Source organism: Brassica napus, chromosome A9 (genome assembly GCF_020379485.1).
Source record: "Brassica napus cultivar Da-Ae chromosome A9, Da-Ae, whole genome shotgun sequence".
Taxonomy (NCBI): domain Eukaryota; kingdom Viridiplantae; phylum Streptophyta; class Magnoliopsida; order Brassicales; family Brassicaceae; genus Brassica; species Brassica napus.
Window position 1 is genome coordinate 583849 of NC_063442.1, and position 20054 is coordinate 603902.

The 20054-nt window shown below is 37.1% G+C and overlaps 4 protein-coding genes across 7 annotated transcripts; 1 reads left to right on the top strand and 3 right to left on the bottom strand.

Moving 5' to 3' along the window:
- Window positions 1-628: 628 nt before the first annotated feature.
- On the top strand, window positions 629-9870 carry LOC106434944 (mediator of RNA polymerase II transcription subunit 12). Of its 2 annotated transcripts, none has more exons than XM_013875799.3 (13): window positions 629-982; window positions 1303-1535; window positions 1614-1673; window positions 1849-1954; window positions 2186-2254; window positions 2355-2408; window positions 2519-2623; window positions 2860-3006; window positions 3091-3435; window positions 3521-5829; window positions 5934-8531; window positions 8635-8941; window positions 9023-9870. In XM_013875799.3, exons 2-13 carry the CDS (start codon window positions 1420-1422, stop codon window positions 9479-9481), a joined length of 6675 nt encoding a protein of 2224 aa, XP_013731253.2. In that variant the 5' UTR covers window positions 629-982; window positions 1303-1419; the 3' UTR covers window positions 9482-9870. The 2 variants fall into 2 exon arrangements, with proteins under 2 accessions (XP_013731253.2, XP_013731252.2); XM_013875798.3 differs by having other exon boundaries at window positions 629-952.
- Window positions 9871-10066: 196 nt separating this feature from the next.
- Window positions 10067-12635, bottom strand: LOC106434945 (rop guanine nucleotide exchange factor 3). Of its 2 annotated transcripts, none has more exons than XM_048739149.1 (6): window positions 12365-12635; window positions 11503-12070; window positions 11154-11383; window positions 10757-11056; window positions 10323-10667; window positions 10067-10227 (listed from the first exon to the last, which is right to left on the bottom strand). In XM_048739149.1, the coding sequence occupies exons 2-6, from the start codon at window positions 11735-11737 to the stop codon at window positions 10108-10110; spliced, it is 1230 nt and encodes a 409-aa protein (XP_048595106.1). In that variant the 5' UTR covers window positions 11738-12070; window positions 12365-12635; the 3' UTR covers window positions 10067-10107. The 2 variants fall into 2 exon arrangements, with proteins under 2 accessions (XP_048595106.1, XP_013731257.2); XM_013875803.3 differs by having other exon boundaries at window positions 11503-11619; window positions 11702-12633.
- A 1294-nt stretch (window positions 12636-13929) lies between these two features.
- Window positions 13930-15664, bottom strand: LOC106434938 (16 kDa phloem protein 1). Its single transcript, XM_048740176.1, has 4 exons — window positions 15507-15664; window positions 15280-15415; window positions 15094-15200; window positions 13930-14065 (listed from the first exon to the last, which is right to left on the bottom strand). The coding sequence occupies exons 1-4, from the start codon at window positions 15662-15664 to the stop codon at window positions 13930-13932; spliced, it is 537 nt and encodes a 178-aa protein (XP_048596133.1).
- Window positions 15665-15685: 21 nt separating this feature from the next.
- Window positions 15686-19857, bottom strand: LOC106434935 (transcription factor MYC1). 2 transcript variants are annotated; one of them, XM_048739151.1, is made up of 10 exons: window positions 19425-19857; window positions 19145-19334; window positions 18672-18974; window positions 18133-18229; window positions 17995-18009; window positions 17824-17880; window positions 17179-17721; window positions 16700-17101; window positions 16550-16610; window positions 15686-15783 (listed from the first exon to the last, which is right to left on the bottom strand). In XM_048739151.1, the coding sequence occupies exons 2-10, from the start codon at window positions 19279-19281 to the stop codon at window positions 15701-15703; spliced, it is 1698 nt and encodes a 565-aa protein (XP_048595108.1). In that variant the 5' UTR covers window positions 19282-19334; window positions 19425-19857; the 3' UTR covers window positions 15686-15700. The 2 variants fall into 2 exon arrangements, with proteins under 2 accessions (XP_048595108.1, XP_013731240.2); XM_013875786.3 differs by having other exon boundaries at window positions 19421-19855.
- Window positions 19858-20054: the final 197 nt, after the last annotated feature.

Genomic DNA, 20054 nt, shown 5'->3' on the forward strand with positions numbered 1-20054 from the left:
GAAGTTTTAGATTTAAATTATCAAAACAAATTTTTTTTTTGAAAAAATATATATAAACTAGAATAAACCCAAAAACAAAGATAAAAGAATTTATGTAACAACAAGTCTTAAAAACTTGAAAAGCACTAATTATATTGATAATTTCTAAATGATACAAAAAGCTGAATAGAAATCACAAAAACAAAAGACTAGCTGAATAAAGAATTTCTAATTAAACCCTTTAACCTATGTTCAAAAAGCAAAATTTGATGGGATCATAGTTTTAAAATTCAAAATGATATTATTAAACAATAGAAGCATTTGTTAAAAAAAAATCATCTAATATTTTAAATCAACCAGAAAAAATAAACGTACAACCATATGTTAATGGACTAACTAAAACTAAAAGTTGATTAGAAGAAAACAGTAAAATGGGTGTTGAAAATTTGAAAACAGTTGATTAAAATTTCATAATTGAATTCAAGAATTTTTTTGCTCCTACAATGTAAGAAAATAAAATAAGCCGTGGGAAGATTATAAATTCAAAAGATTAAAAGTTGCATTAATAGTTTTACATCCATCCATCCACTATCATGGGTGTCAAACTAGTCTCATAAATAAAAAAAAACAAATTGACAAAATAGCCCTTAGAGCATAAAGAAAGGAAGAAGCTTTGAGGGGCAGGAGAAAAGGGTGTTGTGTTCGTCCTTACCAGAAGACAAGACAAGAGTGTGTGTTAGATCGGATTCAATCCATCCAAGAGTTTTGTTTATTCGATTGTTCTTTTTCCTCGAGCACAATTTCGAATCCCAATTGACGGAATCATAAAGCTGCAAACACCAGAAGCAAATTCGTCTTCTTCGTTAAATTGGAAAGAGTCAAACTTTTATTTAACCCAGAAGCGAGCTGGAGAAAATTCGTCGTTGTCGTCTACAGTCTCTCCTTTGATTCTTCTGAGTTTTCTCTCAATCAGGTTCCAATTCGCTCTCAAAACCCTAACTTGGTTAGTTCTCGATTTGAAACCCTAAGTTCTTAAAAAATATATATTTGATTAGGGGTGATTTGTTTTCGAGCTCATATTCTTCCCAAAGGATGTAGCTTTCCTCTGCTTATGTCTCCTTTTGCTTAATTCGTATGCGGTGGTGGTGTAGTTTGGTGGGCTCGAGATCACCTTTTGAATCTATCTTTAAACTCTCACTTGCTATGTTATAAAGAAAGCTTACAACTTTGAAGTGAATGCGCTACCTATTAAGTGAATTCACCTATATCTACTTAGAGTTTCATTGAATATATGTTGATTTAGGCTTTACTTTTATGTTTCAGGGTTTAGTTTATGCTGTTAAGAGATATTGCCAGAAAAAAGAAGAAGTGCAAGTCCATGTAATGGTGCTAGAGTGCAGATTGTTCTTAGAGTTTATAGGCCGGCTATAGTTTGGAGATATGCAAAGGTACCATCCTGCAAACTGCACTAGTGCAGTCAACAATAGCGCTACAGGTGGTGGTTCATCAGGTCGATCTGATTCCTCTTCCATTGGAAACTACTCCTTAAACTCCAGGCATGTCCTAGTCTTTTCCTTAAACTACTCTTTATTATGTTGATACACTTTGAAGAACTTCTTTTTGTTTTACTGCAGGAGGCCACCACCGTTGACACCCTACAAGTTGAAATGTGAAAAGGACGGTCTCAACTCCCGGTACTTTCTCTTTCACATTTTGGATTTTCCCATTATATTTGATCCCCTGTTTGAGTTCTTGTGATTTCACTATTTTATCTCCACAAGGCTCAAGTCCTTTTAACCCTTGGCGACTCTTTTCCATCTTTCATTTACTTTCTTACATGATTTGTATTTCTCTAAAAAAAAACTGCAGACTTGGACCGCCTGATTTTCATCCTCCAACAGCAACTTCTCCCGAAGAGAACCTAACCAAAGAGTATGCTCAGTCTGGATACAAGGAAACTGTTGATGGACTTAAGGTGCGATCCACTGAATTAGTTAACTATGCCTCCTGTTCTTGCTATTTAAAAACGTAGAAAATCATGATTAACTATTATTATTGACATGTTTGCAATATACCTTCGACCCATGTCTACGCTATTTCCAGTAGATGCTCGAAATTTAAAGTAGGAATAATGTCTTTACTGAGGCAGAATGTGCATTGGAGTGATGATTTCTAATTGAGGTTCTGTTCCTTTTGGTCCTTCTAGGAAGCCGATGAGATTATATTGACTCATTTCCATACTTTTTCCAAGCCTGTTGTCCTAAAGTGCAAAGAGGTACGGTGTTAGAGAGTATAGACTGTGTTTTTTCTCCCTTAATCTCTATTGGAGTTCATTTGTTTGTTCTTGTGAAACTATATTCAATCCTATCCCGCAGGCTGTCAGAAAGTGTTTTAGAGCTATCAATGAGTCTCGTGCACTGAAGCGCAAGGTAAGCTAGAGATTCTGACTCCTTTCCTTTTCAATTAAGCGTGCAGAATATTAGGGTTGCAGACCCAATCACATTGCCTATACTTTTTAATCTCCCGATTTATATGGCAGGCTGGTCAGGTTTATGGGGTGCCTCTCTCCGGTTCGCTTCTATGTAAGCCTGGATTTCCAGAACTAAGATCCTGTGGGGAGGAGACGAAGAAAAAATGGATTGAGGTGACATATCGCTATGCTTATCTAACAATACTCTTTTGGTTCATGTTTGTTGCTGTTCATCTGGTATAGCTTCCAGTAGATAGACATGGCCGCCTATTTACCTAATTTTAATGGCTCTGTGAAAACTAAATATTCAAGTCTTATTGCTTGTTATGGAATTTTGATAAATTGAAAGCACATGTTTTTTTAATCTTGCTGAAGTATAAACTCATTCATGCTCTCATTTTTTTTCTCAGAGTTTATCACAGCAGCACAAGCGATTGCGCTCTTTGGCTGATAACATTCCTGGATATAAGAGAAAAACCTTATTTGAAGTCCTCATAAGGAACAATGTTCCGTTACCGAGAGCTACTTGGTTTATAAAAGTGACTTATCTTAACCAGGTACGTTGTTGGGAACAATTCGATTGTCTATAACTATAATCTCTTCGGCGTTGGAGGATATCAATTTTTGTTTTCAACTTGCAGGTCCGACCTAGTTCCGGGTCTATTCTTTCAGGGACACCTGACAAAACACAAATTACTCGGTGTGAGCAATGGACAAAAGATGTTGTTGACTACCTGCAATACCTCTTGGATGAACTTCTGTCACGGAATAATTCATATCCTTCTCAGCAAACTAGAGATAGGTCGCCACAGATGCTTTATACAGGATCAATTCAAAAGATAAGTCCAGCATCAGCAAGTCTTTACGGTGAGGAAACATCTCTGCATTTTAAGTGGTGGTATATGGTGCGTCTTCTACAGTGGCACCTTGCGGAGGGGCTTCTTCTTCCTAATCTCATTGTTGATTGGGTTCTCAGACTCTTACAGGTATGCTTCTAGATTAATTTTATTGATCCAAGATGATGATATTTTAGTCTTCAGCTTCTTGATTTCCCCTTCTGTTTTGTTGCAGGAAAAGGAGGTCTTTGAGACTTTGCAGTTGTTACTCCCCATTGTATACAGTGTTTTAGAGAGCATTGTTCTCTCTCAGACATATGTGCAGAATCTTGTGGCTATTGCTGTCCGTTTCATCCAAGAACCTGCTCCTGGTGGATCCGATCTTGTTGATAACTCCCGACGAGCCTATACTCTCTCTGCTTTAACTGAAATGATTCGCTACTTGGTACTGGCTGCACCCGACACATTCGTTGCTTCAGATTGCTTCCCACTACCTCCTTCCATAGCAGCATGTGGACCCAATGACGCGAGCTATGCATCAAAAGCATATGAGAATCTGGAAAAGCTGAGAAGTAATTCTGCAGAGATTTCTACCCAGTTTCAAGGGAGAGGAGTTGATTCTCGTTTTGAGTTTCTTTCTTTTGATTATACCATTTCAACGGTTCAGAGAAGTGCAGATGATTTGGCAAAGATAGCTAGCGCTGGCTATCCTCAACATAACGGGGCTAAAGCTGTTCAGGCATTGGATAAAGCTTTATCGGACGGAGATATCAGAGCTGCTTACGGTTATCTCTTTAAAGACCTCTGCAACGGAGCCGTCGAGGAGACCTGGATTGCTGAAGTCAGTCCATGCTTAAGAACATCTCTTAGATGGATAGGGGCTATTAGCGCATCCTTTGTTTGCTCCGTTTTTTTCCTTATTGAATGGGCGACATGTGATTTTAGAGATTTCCGGGATGGTGTGCCTAAAGATATCAAGTTCTCTGGCAGAAGAGATTGTTCTCCGGTGCATTTAGTTATTCAGCTTCTGAAGCAAAAAAGTCTGGGTGGGGAATTTGCAGCTCGCAGAGGACAGAACCATCGCAGCAATTTTCTTGGTGTTTCTAAACCTAGCGGGTCGATGGATGCATTTGAAAGTCCGGGCCCATTACATGATATCATAGTCTGTTGGATTGATCAGCACGAGGTACACAGGGGTGGAGCAAAGCGCTTGCAGTTACTCGTTTTTGAACTTATACGTTCTGGAATCTTTAATCCCGTAGCATACGTGAGACAACTCATACTTAGTGGAATGATTGATGTGATTCAACCTGCTGTTGATCTTGAAAGGAGAATGAGGCATCATCGCATACTGAAACAGCTACCTGGTTGTTTTGTACATGCCACCTTAGAGGAAGCACAATTTTTAGGAGGATATAAGCTTTCTGAGGCTGTGAGAACATATTCAAATGAACGGCGCCTTCTTCTGCGAGAGTTGCTTGTTGGTAAAGGTAAACATGTCAATACTTTAGCTCTGTCAGATCAGAAGTCAAAGAAAAAATCCACTTCATTTCCTTTGGTTGATTTGCCAAGGACGTTTGATGCCATGGGCGATAGTGAGGGACTTCGAAAACATACCAAGAGCAGTGTAGATATTAGAGAACTGAAGGAGCGCATAGCAGCCCTGCTGCAGTTTCCCCGTATGTCTTGCGGTGTGACAAACCCAGTACCAGATGAATTTCAAAGTAGTGTTAAGGGATCAATTGGATCTGTGTATAGCAAGGTGGATCAACTAGAAGCTACACCAGGGTGTGAAGACTGTAGAAAAGCAAAAAGACCGAAAATGGATGATGAAAAGAGCTCTTGGAGTTCATCAATTATATCAGATGAAGAAGATAACTGGTGGATCAAGAAGGGATTGAAAACAGTGGAGCCTTCTCTGAAGGTTGATCCTCCGATAGAGTTGACTAAACAAGTACCGAGGGGTAGGCAGAAAATGGCGCGTAAAACACAATCTCTGGCTCAACTACAAGCTACTAGGATTGAAGGTAGCCAGGGCACTTCAACTAGTCATGTTTGTGATAGTAAAGTAAGCTGTCCTCATCATGGCCATGGAGTGGAAGGAGAAAACCATTGGGTGGTTGATGTGTTTAGAACTTCTACCCCTGTGGATATTGTATCTGTTGGAAACTCTTTGAAGCAGCTACAGTTTGTTGATAAGCGGTCTATTGCGGTTTGGCTTACAACTGTGGTTCGGCAACTTATTGAAGAGTCCGAAAAGAGCAGTGTGAAAGTTGGGCAGTTCAACAAAGCTGCTCCAGTTGAAGAGAGTAGGATAACGAGGTGGAAGCTTGGGGCAGACGAGCTATCTGCCATATTATTTCTCATGGATCTCTCTCTGGATTTGGTTTTAGTGGCTAAATTTCTTCTTTGGTTATTGCCAAAGGGCAACAGTAGTCCAAATTTTGCCATTCAAGGTGGGAGAAACCTTGTAATTATGCCAAGGGACGTTGAAAACAACACGTGTGAAGTAGGGGAAGCTATTCTAGTATCATCACTTAGGAGGTGTGTTTTACTTGCCGTTCTATAAAATGACACTAATCATCTTTATTTTGACGATATATTTCTAAATACTTTATTGGTGCATGTGTGCGCTCATTTTTTTGCAGGTATGAAAATATTCTACTGTCAGCAGATCTTGTTCCTGAGACCATGACAGCTTTGATGGCACGTGCTGCATCACTTATGTCCAGTAATGGAAAGATTTCTGGATCAGCAGCCTTAGTTTATGCTCGCTATATATTGAAAAGATATGGAAGCCTTCCCAGTGTGGTGGAATGGCATAGCAATTTCAAAGCAACATGTGAAAAGAGGCTTCTTTCTGAACTTGATCATACGCGACCAGGAAACGGTGAGTATGGAATCCCCCTTGGGGTTCCAGCAGGAGTAGATAATCCAGATGAGTATTTACGTAAAAAAATCACTCGTCCTTCAAGAGTGGGCTTGACTATGAGAGAAGGTGTGCAACGAAAAGTTGAAGAGGCAACTCAGTATCTCAGAAAACTCATGGGTACTGGTACCATGAAAGCCTCCTCACCTGCTGAGAAGAATGATTACGGGTATCAGGTGGCTCAACAAATTGTAGTTGGGCTAATGGACTGCATTAGACAGACTGGCGGTGCAGCTCAAGAGGGTGATCCCTCTTTGGTTTCTTCTGCGGTTTCTGCAATAATAAACAGTATAGGGATTTCCATGGCAAAGAATTCAGATCTCTCTGTTCATCCATCTGGCGTAGGTTCATCTAATATCGCACGATATGTTCTGCAAATCCATATAACCTGTCTGTGCCTTCTTAAGGAAGCTCTTGGAGAGCGACAAAGCCGAGTCTTTGAAATAGCGCTTGCAACAGAAAGTTCCACTGCTCTTTCTGGAGCCTTCGCCCCTGGGAAGGGATCCCGAAGTAGTCAGCACCAGCTCTCTCCTGAATCCTTTGATTCAAATGCGAACATCACCACAAATGATATGCCTAATGGTAGTGGAAAAATACCGCTGAGCAGAGCAACAAAAGTTACTGCAGCTGTATCTGCACTTGTTATTGGTGCTATCACACATGGCGTTATAACTCTTGAGAGGATCGTTGGTTTGCTGAGACTAAGGGAGTACTTAGATTTTGTTCAGTTTGTAAGGCGTACAAAATCGAGTTCTAATGGCAGTGCTAGGTCTGTGGGAGCCTCTAAAATGGAAAACCCTGTTGAAGTTTATGTACATTGGTTCAGACTTCTCGTTGGTAATTGCAAAACTGTTTCGGAAGGGCTTGTTTTGGAGCTTGTGGGAGAATCTTCCGTGGTGGCTGTATCGCGTATGCAGCGCATGCTTCCGCTGAAATTGGTCTTCCCACCAGCGTATTCTATTCTTGCTTTTGTTCTGTGGAGGCCTTTTGTTTCGAATGGTAACTCTAACTCCGGCCTCCATGATGACACTCACCGCCTTTATCAGTCTTTAACAATGGCCTTCCACGATGTGATTAAACACCTTCCTTTCCGAGATGTGTGTTTGAGAGACACCCAGGGACTTTATGAACTGATAGTTGCTGATTCCACAGACGCTGAGTTTGCATCTGTACTTGAGTTGAATGGTTTGGATATGCACCTGAAAGCCGTGGCCTTTGCTCCTCTTCGTGCACGTCTTTTCCTAAATTCATTAATTGATTGTAAGGTGCCATCCTGTGGTTACTCCCACGAAGGAGGAGGAGGAGTTAGTGAAGCAGCAAAAAACCGACACCAGGGAAATGGAACAAGTCTTGTGGACAAGCTCGTATCTGTATTAGATTGCCTGCAACCTGCAAAGTTTCACTGGCAGTGGATTGAACTCAGGCTGCTTCTAAACGAACAAGCACTAACTGAGAAACTTGAAAATCACGACATGCCATTGACAGATGCAATACGATCTTCCTGTCCTACCTCTAATGAGAAGTCTGAAGCCTCTGAGAATGAGAAAAATTTCATTCAAATCCTCCTCACAAGGTTGTTAGTGAGACCTGATGCGGTTCCACTTTTCACGGAAGTGGTTCATCTCTTCGGTAGATCGGTTGAGGACTCAATGCTGAAGCAAGCTGAATGGTTTCTAGCAGGTCAAGATGTTCTTTTTGGACGAAAAACAATCAGGCAAAAGCTGATTATAGTAGGTGAAAGCAAAGGACTTCCCACGAAACCTCAGTTTTGGAAACCTTGGGGTTGGTGCAATAACTCCAGTTCTGATCCTATCACGGGAAACAAGGCAGCAGCAGGGAAGAAAAGGAAGTTGGAAACTGTTACTTCTATGGAAGAAGGAGAAGTGATCGAAGAAGGGTTGGGTTCAAAAAAGTTATTATTAGATGAGAAGAATCGTCTCTGCTTTGGGGTTACAACTGAGAGGGCTTTTGTTAAGCTAGTGCTACCATGCATAGATCAAAGCTCTGATGAATCTAGAAGTACCTTTGTGAATGAGTTGGTAAAGCAGTTTAGCAATATTGAGCAGCAGGTAAGTTCTGTTACCAACCGCATCACTAAACACATGGGAACTGCTTCATCTGGGTCTACTGAGGTTTCATCAAGTAAAGGAAGTACTCGGAAGGGCCTTCGTGGTGGTAGCCCTAGTTTAGCAAGAAGATCCGCAACAACAAATACTACTGACACCGTGCCACCACCACCACCTTCCCCTGCTGCTTTGAGATCTTCTATGTCTTTGCGGTTGCATTTTCTGCTAAGATTATTGCCTGTCATCTGCAGGTACGTAATAATTTTGCTTCTCATTCAGTTTAACCGATTTTTTGTTGGAAAAGTCATATGTTACCTAATCAAAGGCTGAGTTATATCTTCTTCTTTTTTGCAGGGAACCGTCGTTTAGGAACACGAGACACACACTTGCGTCTACTATAGTTCGTCTGCTTGGAAGCAGGGTAGTTTATGAAGATTCATCTCCGCGTAATGACTTATCAAAGTCGGAGACAGAATCAACAACAGATCCATCTTCCATGGCAGATCTTTCTAATGAAGTCTTATTTGACCGTTTACTGTTTGTACTCCATGGGCTGTTAAGCAATCACCAGCCAAATTGGCTAAAGCCAAGGTCTTCTTCCTCTAATGAATCATCCAAAGACTTTACCTTGTTTGATCGTGATGCAGCGGAGAGCTTACAGGTTTGTCAAACAAAATTTATAAAACCCTCCACGGTCTGTGTTCACTTGACTGAAAATAATGATTTTTTTTTTTTTTTGCAGAATGAGCTTTCGCGTATGCAGTTACCAGACACCATTAGATGGCGGATTCAAGCAGCAATGCCAACCCTCCTTCCTTCTCTGCGTTGCTCTCTCTCGTGTCAGCCACATTCTGTTCCGCCAACCGCACTCACACTTGTTCAACCATCGGGATCTGCTGCTGCTGGTCTCAATCAAAGAAACTCCCCTGCCATACCAAAAACCGTAACAGCAGCAGGGCAAGGGAAGTTGAAGCAGACGATGTTGTCACAGTCTCAGCAGCAGCAAGAAGCGGAAAACACGGATGTGGTTGTCGACCCATGGACGCTTTTGGAAGACGGGACGAGCTCAGGTCCATCAAGCAGCAATCCTTTAAACAACAGTGACATGGGCAATGTTCGAGCCACATGCTGGCTAAAAGGTGCAGTGAGGGTCAGACGTACTGATCTCACATACATTGGTTCAGTGGATGAAGACAGCTGAGAATGAGTATATAGTTTCTTTTGATGATCATGAGAGAGAGAGAGAGAGAGACAAGCAAAGAAGCTTTTTGGATCTTCGGTGCCTTTGAAAGACTGTATCTCATTTATTGAGGGGCTGGCTCATCATAAGAAGACTGAAGCAGGCAAAGTCCATTTCATTTATTGAGAAATCTCTACGAGAGTCTTGTCTGTCTGTGTGGCTTCTTCTTCTTCTTCAGTTCTTTTGTATTTTAACTACTACTAACTAACCCTTTTTTTTTGCTTACACCACCCGGACCCAATGTTGGTTCGGAACCCTGTTGTATATAAATAGGGATTCATCATTCGATAATTAGTTGTCTCAATTATTATCATTGTCTATCTTCTAAATAATATTTTACCCTTGGAACTTTTTATATGTAGCAGCTTCCTTCTTGAATCACTTTTCTCTCTTCATACACGAGTTTGATGGTGGGAAACTTAGCTAATTATTCTTTCCCCCTCCCTGTGGTATCTAATATATATATGTTCTTTTTTGAAGGGGGAAACTTTTATAAAACAGATTTTACATTGATCTATCTGATCTACAGAAGATGAGAATAGAAGGACAAGAAGAAACAGAAAAAACTCAGTCAAAAGTTAAACAACTTATTCACTACCGCTCATGGTTTTGTCTACATAGAGAACATCATCAATCCAAGCAACTATGTTAAAAGCTAAACCTTCAAGTACTCTTGAATAGCTCTCCAACACTGCTTTCCCAACATCCTGACAAACCAAAAAGAAACGAAAAGACAACATTTAGCTATCAAATAACTCTTGTATTTATTACAATCAAATTCAATGACTTCAGTTTGTTTTACCTTGTTGTACTGAATCTTGCATATATCTAATGATGTCTGAGACAACTCTGGGTAACGCTGTTTCAAACAGAAGAGAAGAGTTTCTGCTCTCTCTGCCATTACATAGTTCTTGTCTGTTCTCTCCGTAGTTGACATAAGATCTTTCACCATGTTCCATGAGTTCTTAGAGTTACTTAGACAAGCTTTGCGTCTCCATGTGTACATTGAAGCTTCTACTCTATCTGCTAACTGCACAGCTTCGTGCTCAGATGCTATGTTCAGACAATCTAAGAGTTTCTCAGGGAAAAACCGACCAGAACCACTCATGTAGCGGTAGATTGAATCACCAACACTGCTTTTACCACACTGTAGACATAGAAAAAACATCACAAATGGTTTAATAAACAAAGGGCTCAGAATAAGAATCTAGTAATAAGAGTGAAACAAATAAAAACCTTAGGAAGAGTAGCCATATAAGACTCTGGAATCTCCATTTCACTGAGGATGCTACTGTTGATAGCCATTGCAGCTTTGTGTATCTGATTAGTACTCTCCCTCTTGTTTTTGAGTTGTTTTCTTGCTTTGTCTGACAAACCTTCTGGAGGAACAAGAGGAACTGGTAACCACCACTTCTCTTCTTTCCTCTGTACTATAACTTTCCTGAAGGACCCAGTGGCAGAACGTGCAGATTTCATTGACAGACTTCCTTCTTCTGCATACCAAAACTCTGTGTTCTGAAAACCATCCAACACTTCCTGTTTTTTTTTTTTTTTTTTTTTAAACGCAAAGATCATAATTAGTTCTTTTGATTCATAATTTTTATGAATTAATCTTAGGATAATTAGATGGTACCATAAGCATGGAATCTAGCTTTCTCAAAGCAGGTAAGTTGATATAGATATCTGCTCTTGGTCTACTCTCCATCACCTCAACAGTAGTTCCATTGCTTAGACTCTGACATCTAGGAATGAACTCAACTATGTAATCGCATACCGATAAAAGACAATTCATTTCTCTCTTCCACAATGCTCTCTTCTCTGTTTCTAACGGCTCTAATCTCAGATTCTGACCAAACACTGTAGCTGCAAGCAAACATTTAAAAAAAAAAAAAGAAGATTGGAGGAAGAGTTTAGATTTTTCTGAGACAAGAACATATATATATATAGGCTGTGTGACTCTGACTGACTGAGTCTTAAATTACCATAAAGATTGGTAATAGCATTTGAGATGGTCACAGCAGTACAAACTCCTTTACCACTTCCTGACATATCTTCTCCAAGTAGAAGCTTTGCGAATCTTTCCTTCATTGTCTCAAGTTCTGTATAAAAAAATCTAGAACACATTTCATTAGTTTCAGAATATTTTATAAAGAAAAGTAGAAGAGAGATGGAACACAGCACCTGGTTCTGAGATTTCTTGAGCTTCAAGAATTTCATTTGTTTGAAGCTCTAAACCAGTAGTGAGACATTAAGAGCTCTTGGATTCAGTGAGGACAGGCCAATCAGAAGGAGAAGGTTCACTACAGGAGCTGCTGGTTTCATCTATTTGGTCTGAGAAGCCCGAAGTACTCTCTGAACAAGTTCGAGGGTAAACAAAAGAATCCATGCTCATCGTTAAAGAAACCGGAGTTTCTGATGTTGAATTATCATTTGGGTCAATGGATGATTGATGATGATGATAAACTCTATCTCCGTTTTCATCTGGATTCAATACATTCTCCATCTTCTTTTCTAGCTAAAAACAAAACTCTCTCTCTTTGTGCTCTTGATCTGTTTCTTGTGAAGAAGTATCACAAAAAAAAAATGTAATTATATTTAAGCTTTTGATGCGTTTATCAAGAGACACTAGAATATGAAATTTGAAACCAGGAATTTGTTTATGGATAGTGAAATTTCTAGGACCAAAGAACTATAAAGTCAGTAATATATTTTAAGAAAAGAAGCAAAAAGCAGATATAAGAAAAAGAACGCATGCAATTTTATCTTTGAGTTTTGCTGAATATGTAATTCAAATAAAAGAACGTTCAAAGTAAAATGAAAGCAACGGTCTCTATATTGATTTACCTTTAAAAGCTTCTGCTACGATTTGAAGTTTTGAACCGTTTAAAGCAAAATTTAAACGTACGTTGAAAAAATAATCCAACTCACTCCGGTTGAATCAGAAACCCTCTGTCTTGTGGAAGTTTCAGGTAAAGAAGCCTACCGGAAAAGGGAGCAATATGGAACGTCCGATGAAAAGAACGATTGCTTTAACGGTTCAGATAATGTTGAAGTTGGTGGCTTCAACAAGCGTTGTGGTTCTTATGAGAAATACCCTTATATGGAGGTGTCTTAAACTATTTGTCTATGTGCTTCGATAATACTCTCTGGCTTTCTTGTTGGCTCAAATATGGACTAATTATCTTCATACAGTAAGCAAATCTTGATTATTGGATCCTTTGACTAATGACTGCACATTTACCTATGCTTTCTTTTATTTTTTTATTTCATTGTCAAATCAAACTATACAAATCAAATGATTTTCTCGCTTTACGAATTTAGAGATCTCCAATGTAAATTTAGCATTGTTTTTTTTTTGTTACAACTTAAAATCCCGGGGTTATTTAAGAATAAAAAAGTCGATCATGATCAATTTGTTGAAATTTAATTTTATTAAAAGATTTTCATGTTTTTGTGAAGGTTCAACGTATATATGATATATATCACCTGATCTTGACCATAGTAACCATTCTTTAATTAAGAACTAATCTCTGGTCGGTCTTGCAACGCCTCTACTGAAAATTTCATTTTATCTTTATGTGTCTATCGTTTATTAAAATTAGATCAACTATCCACATGGCTGGAGTTTGCATGTAGGCCACACGATCAACTGCAAGTCTGCAACTCATAATAGGTGACTAGTTTTATCAATTTGAATTATGTTCTTATAATTTAGCACATGATAACCTTTTTTTTGGTACGAATGTTAAGGAGGAGACAATATATATATATTGCATGGTTCGTGCGTAAGACAGAGACGTGCGTACCATTTTCTCGTTGTAACAGAGCCCACCTATCTTATGCATATATTTTATTCCTGGGTTAGTATTTTAATATACTAATGGCATTTTATTATATTAATTACTTCCAACATCTACCTGCTATAGTTTTTTTTGTTATCATTTATTTAACATATCTAACATATTCAGGAAAAATCAGTTTATACACTAAAAGTCTAAAACTAATGCCTGAATGCTTATATAATATAAGTAACACAAAACTTTAGATTATTAATAGAAATCTCTGTTTTGTTATATAAAAGTAAGGAAATTCAGTAGCAAAATTATTCATCAAACAACGTAACTTTTTTGTTTGTAACATCAAACAACGTAACTAAAACAGTTTAAAAAAAAAAAAACAACGTAACTAAAAACAAAAATAGGTAGAAAAGAAATAGCAAATAGAAATATCTAATAATTTAATTAATCCCCAAAATATGTAAGCTAGGTTGTTAGCTATGGTTGAGAAATTAATTGAAACTAAGAAAAATGTTTCATTGAAAGATAAATGCATGCCATTTATTATATTAGTCTATTAGAGATTGAAGGTGAAAAAAATAAAAGTCATCAATAGTTTCTTATTCTTGCCCATCACGATACCGTGAAATGGTTGATTGAGAAACTGAAATCCCTAGCTACGAATAGAAAATTGCTTTTATAGACGACCGAACAATAAAGAAGTTCTGCATTGATGAGACCTTGCATTCTTGCCCATGCAGCTGTGAACCTATAATGTTTGTACAAACTTAGAAATCAAACAAATGTGTCATCTCGCTAGTAACTGACAACTAATCCAAATATTTTTTTTTGCGTGGCAAGTATCAAGGGCTAATGACGACCTGGTTTGCAGCAAGAGATCTAGGACAGTAACTCTGCTTTTTCTACTAGCTATTGACAACAATGTCACATTTATTGTAACAATGTTCTCTGTCTGAAATAAATGTTAAATTCTTTTAAAAAAATCCCATCTGTTTCAAAAATATATGTTTTGGAGATTTTCACAAATATTAAAAATCATTTTAAATTTTGATTATAAATGCATTATTTTTATGTTTAACTATTTTTCATAACTTTTAACCAATAAAAATTCAATAAACATAGTTAATTTTTTTTTGAAATTTACAATTCATCATTATTACCTCATAAAAAGTGCATTAAAAATGTAAAATATAAATTTTATTGAATTTTTTTTCTTCTAAAAATGGAACAGTTTTAAACACAGGGAGTACTAACTCAGTTTCATAAAAATGTATATTAGAAAACAATTGTTTCAAGAAAAAAATATTTTTATATTTTCAATGTATTTTTATCAGATAATAATGATGAATTGTAAACTTTGAAAAAAATTAATTATGCTTATTGAATATTTATTGGTTAAAAGATATGAAAAATAGTTAAACACAAAAAATAATGCATTTATAATCAAAATTTAATATATTTTATTAATAGGAAATTTTTTTGTAGACGACCAAACAATAAAGAAATTCTGCAACTATGAGACCTTGCATTCTTGTCCATGCAGCTGTGAACCTATAATGTTTGCACAAACTCAGAAATCAAACAAATTTCTCATCCTAGTAACTGACAACTAATCCGAATAGGGTTATGTAATACTACTAATTAAGCGTTATGTGAGCCATCAAAATAATGAAAAAAAGACAGCTGAAGTAAATAGTTTTGAGGCTAAACCTTTGATCATTTTAGTTATCTTTTAGTTGATATTTGGTTGTTTTCCGGAAACAATAGATGAGAAACCTTAACAAAGGGAGCTTCATCAGATTCAGAACTGGAGAAATCATTGGCTCTTCACGGTTTTTATCCTCTATCTTCACTTCCCATGCCTTGTTGATACGCAATTTATCCTACAAAAATAAAATACAAAAGATCTATGTTATTTATGTTCAAAAGAACTCCAATTGTCTAGAGTAATTACTGAGTTACCGCTGCAGTGAATCTGAAGCCAAGTTTTAGTTCGCCTTTAAATGTGTCATCGTCAAGAACAACATTGTATGGAGCTGGTTTGACTTCTATGTATCCTCTGTCACGTCCTTCGGTTATTATCCCTCCAAGATGAATTCTGTACCAAATCAGTCACATATGGATGGTATTATTATGTCTTAATATTGCTATGCTAATTAACTACACTCATTTCTAAAACAAAAACTTACATGGTTTCACCGACAAATCCACCATCTTTGAAGAGCTCTTTGTCCATGATTCTAACCTTGATGTGGGTCAGCTTCTTCCATTGATACATTGGGAAATCGAACACAAACTTTTGGTTCCACAATGTGTTGTCATTATCACCTGCTTTCACAACACACATATCTTTTGTAATAAGCTTGGCAACAAAAAAATTTCACTAACAAAACATAAAACCTTTTGACATTTTGCTTCGGTATTCCTTTGTCCCACATTGTAACAACACATAATACACAGGACTTCCTGCAACCAAATACTCGAAATGAGAGCTACTTAAGTTTGATAACTGATTAGATATACAAACATATGAAAAACGTTTTTATCTTTTTAAGTCACCAATAAAATTTGTGTGTGTGATTCCATGAGCATCAACGAGAAGTACTTCCAGTTTTCCTCTCTTCTTAGGTGCCATTAATTAAGTTTCAAATTTAACCAAGAAACTAAAAAAACTCTAAAGGCTTAAAGGAACTGGGGAGAATGCAAGTGAAACCAGTGACTTTTATATTGCTCCATAACATTTACTACTTCTTTACAGGCTCTATATGAGTTACCAAGTAGCACCACAAATAATGCATTTAGTTAAGAAATAATAAACAGTCCTGAATAAATTAACATTTTAAGTTACATTCTCTGGCTAGTAACATTTCAATCCGTTTATTTAGGACTCAGCAAGAAACTGAAGCGTTACATAATTAAAAAGATCAACCAAATAATCTGAGAATCTTCAGAGTAAAGGTGAATCCAAATCATTGTTATGAAAGATGATTAGTCCGACAAATATAACCAATCAAGAACACTATATAGGAGAGAAGATGACAATGTCTAAAATTCCAAGCAACCAGTCTTGGCAAAGATTACATAAATACAAACTCGCAAAACTCGATGTAACTAATTCAACAAAGTCCAAAAAAAAAAACAATATAACATTTCATCAAAAGTTTAGGAAATACAATATTACTTTTACCAAAATCATTAAAAGATCCCTAAAGGGATTTTCATATAATCTCACCAATGACTCTCCTCAGCTCTCTCTTAATCATCCCTACCGACGCAACTGCAGCCCCACGAAACTGCATGACATCAAAAATATTACGTATATATATAGGTCAAGATAACAGAAATGACATCAAGATAACGAAGATTTTCTTAAAGAATTTACCTTTGCCTTGAGATTAAGTGTGAGAAACCCATTAAGTGTGTAAGATCTAACAGAGAAAGCATCCATGTGAAGTTTGCTCAGAGTTTCCATGATGTCCGCAACTATGTAGTCTCTGTAAGAACATCTTACTTCCATCACAACTTCTGTTTCTTTCAGTTTAACTCTCAAATGTGTCTCATCTCTCACTATAGTGACTTGTTCCGTTTCTCCTGAGTTTCCATCGATCTTCGTGCTCTCATCATAGTTCCCTGATGTCTCCTCGATTAACACAGAGTCGTTAACGCTCTTTCTTTGTCTCTCTGCGAAGTTAACCGAGCCCATACAAGATTCTAGCTCTTCTACTCTTCCCTCTAGTTCTTGCAAGTACTTGATTGTGTTGTTCAGTATTTCTTCTTTATCAACCTGCAGAGTTATTCCAAACAGAGTCTTGGTTTCTAATACAGAGCAAATATAACATAGTATAGGTTTATTATTATTACCTGGTTGACAGTGGGAACCATAGCTTTAAGGACACTGAACTTTTCGTTCTCTTTTCTTGTATCCCAAGGATCATCTTGATTCAGACCAAACGTCTTACTTGGGAGAGTTCTCTTTGTGTCTAAAGAGTGCATCAAAGGTACGTCTTGCAATATCTTCCTCAGCATGTTCTGTGACAAGGTCTGCAAATTGCTATGTTCCTGAAACAGAATTGAGTTTGGTTGCTCACGTTGCTTCCAACGCAAGAAACTTGACTCAGTATTAGTAGAAACAAGATCCGGTTGGAGATGAGGAATATCCTTATCAGCAGCGTATTTGAGTAGTGTTGAGACAGTTCTTTTGTAATGCACGTCTTCATCAGACTGAATCTGATGGTTCCCTTGGAGCACTGAGTTTGAGTTTCCATCACTGGTCTTGATTTTAGTTTGATACTTCTCATCATCGCTGTCTCGGCGAGCAGAGAAGGTGTATGAAGCGCAATCAGGTTTTGAAGTCTCCAACAAGCAAGACTTGATGTGTTGAAGCAGGCTATGGTCTTCTGAAATCTTTTATTGTTCATGAAGTAAATAAAACAAGTTTAAACGAGTTCCTTGTGAAGCAAGAAACTAATGTTAAATCCTTTGATATTAAGATAGAGAGAGAGTTACCAGTTCTGTGACGCCCAGCTCAATCACACCGCCCAAGTAAGGGAAACATACAACAGTCTGGAGAAGTCCCATCAAGACATAAGACATACATTCTACATTAGTTCTAACTGAAGTACAAATCTTAATTTAACAATTAAGCACTAAAATTTTATTTGTTGACGATTAACATACCTGAATTGATGCGCTCTAAAAAGAAGAAGCCATATGAACAGTCATGAAGAACAAAGCAGGTGGAAAGAGAACTATAGTCAGATATCTCTATTCTTTAAGAGATCAATATTCATGAAAAGGTTGTGGAATAAGACTTACTCTTGCTAACAAAGAGCGAGAGAAGAGTTTGTTATCTGTGTACTGAGCGTTGCAAAGCCATATGGTCTCACCCGTCACCAAAGCTCTTCCTGGCAAACTTAACAACCAAAAATAAAATCATGTTAGTTTTGGATCCTAAAGAAAGAAAAAAATTAAACGTAGTAATTGAGTATTATTACTTCAAATGCAAATAAATTGAAATACAAAAGGAATCCCAAGTACATAAACAGTATTTGTCAAAAAAAAAAGGGTACATAAACAGTACGTAAGAGTCACTCTTGTAATGAACATGGAAACCCGTGACCGCTCAGGTAATTAATCAACCCCCTTGACCAAACAAGTACATGAAATCTATAGGTGAGATTTGACCATAAGTGTGGAATCTTTTGAGATCCATGGTCCTCTTAAGACGACAATGAAGGGACGTAGTTCAATTCACTTTCATTCCCAAATTAGTACTTTTCCTATATGAATAGTTCTAAAAAGAGCTATTTATATATATTAATTTAATATTTAATAGTAGATGAGAGAGAACAAACCATTGAGAAGGAGAGAAGACATAGGACATGGAGACTATATAGTACCACTCTTCATCCGAGAGATCATCTGGTGACAACATCATACTTGTTGCACTGTTACAATTATGTTCCTCATCATCACCATAATCATCAACATCATGAGTAGTACTAATAGTAGTATTACTATCTCCTTCCAGCATACACAGATAAAGTTTCCTAAGTTGGTTGCTTCTCTGCAACGCATATTTATACTGAGCAGCTTCGTAACTCTTCTTCCTCTTCTTTATATCCCCGTTGTAACACCCTTCTTCCCACTCCAAAACCCTAAATATATAATATAGTACTCAAATATAAAAATATATATATACACCTTTTAACACATTATCTATAACAAGAAAAGGGCTATGCAAAGATGAGATGAATATCTATTTTTCGTATATGTTATTGTGAAAATATCAAGACCAACATATTTTATTTTGTTAGATTATACTTACCCAGGTTGAGTAAGTGAAGAGGACCAGAAGATTGCGTAGCTCCATTGAACACTTCTTAGAGCTACAGCAAGTTGCTTTCTTAGTAAGTTATTTTTACTTTTACTTCTTCCACTTGCTGCTTCCACACCACCAGCCATTGTCAAAGACGTATTGTAAATGTCTATGAGAACTGAGTTTATAACTCCAGAACCTAGGCAAATATAGGTTAATAAAAGGAGACAACCAAAAGGCCAAAGTTATTGAAGAAGTTTGATATTGAAGAATTTAACATTTTACCCACAAAAAAGGTTAGATACTGAAGCTTTATCTCCTTCTTTCTTCTTTCTCTTTATTGCTTTCTCTTTATCAGCTTGGTCGTGAAGGAAAGAGACTCAAGAGAGTACCGTCTTTAAAGTTGAGTAATGTGTCTGAAATCTGAATAGAGAGAGAGAGAAAGGTTGACTTAGGTCATGATCTTGGTTTTGGAGCGACTCATCTTTATACAATACATATGGTAATCGTGTTGGTAGATTCTATTTGGTGAAACCAAGGTAATATTCTCTAAATAAAGTGATGCTGAGAAAATGCAAAATGAAATATTCAGTAAATATATAGTGATTTTTTCTTCTTCTTTATCAGTGCTAGTTATTCGTTAAAAAACTTGTTATTCTCAAAAAGAAAAACTTGGTTATTACTACTATGATATGCTTTTCTTATTACGAATATTATGAATACAATAAAACATCTATAAATTAAATTCAGTTAAATAACAGTATAAATGTTATAAAATAATGATTTGTCAGTTTTGAAGCAGATCAGTGTAAATATATTAAATTTTGGGTAAGAACTTACCACATCTTCACCAATTTTGGGTCCACTATTCCTAAGGACGTTAGATTTATTTTGCACCACTCAAAACAATTTGAAAGGC

Coding starts and splice junctions, on each gene's coding strand:
- LOC106434944 (XM_013875799.3), top strand. CDS start 1,420: ATGCAAAGGTACCATCCTGCAAACTGCACTAGTGCAGTCAACAATAGC. Junction 1,674..1,848: donor AAGGACGGTCTCAACTCCCG/GTACTTTCTCTT, acceptor AAAAAACTGCAG/ACTTGGACCGCCTGATTTTC. Junction 8,942..9,022: donor ATGCAGCGGAGAGCTTACAG/GTTTGTCAAACA, acceptor TTTTTTTTGCAG/AATGAGCTTTCGCGTATGCA.
- LOC106434945 (XM_048739149.1), bottom strand. CDS start 11,737: ATGAAATTCTTGAAGCTCAAGAAATCTCAGAACCAGGTGCTGTGTTCC. Junction 11,057..11,153: donor AGCTAGATTCCATGCTTATG/GTACCATCTAAT, acceptor AAAAAAAAACAG/GAAGTGTTGGATGGTTTTCA. Junction 10,228..10,322: donor GCAAGATTCAGTACAACAAG/GTAAAACAAACT, acceptor TTGGTTTGTCAG/GATGTTGGGAAAGCAGTGTT.
- LOC106434938 (XM_048740176.1), bottom strand. CDS start 15,664: ATGTGTGTTGTGAAAGCAGGTGATAATGACAACACATTGTGGAACCAA. Junction 15,416..15,506: donor GGATTTGTCGGTGAAACCAT/GTAAGTTTTTGT, acceptor GATTTGGTACAG/AATTCATCTTGGAGGGATAA. Junction 14,066..15,093: donor ATGAAGCTCCCTTTGTTAAG/GTTTCTCATCTA, acceptor CAAACATTATAG/GTTCACAGCTGCATGGGCAA.
- LOC106434935 (XM_048739151.1), bottom strand. CDS start 19,281: ATGGCTGGTGGTGTGGAAGCAGCAAGTGGAAGAAGTAAAAGTAAAAAT. Junction 17,102..17,178: donor TGGTTCCCACTGTCAACCAG/GTAATAATAATA, acceptor ATAACTCTGCAG/GTTGATAAAGAAGAAATACT. Junction 15,784..16,549: donor AGAGCTGAGGAGAGTCATTG/GTGAGATTATAT, acceptor ATTTGGTTGCAG/GAAGTCCTGTGTATTATGTG.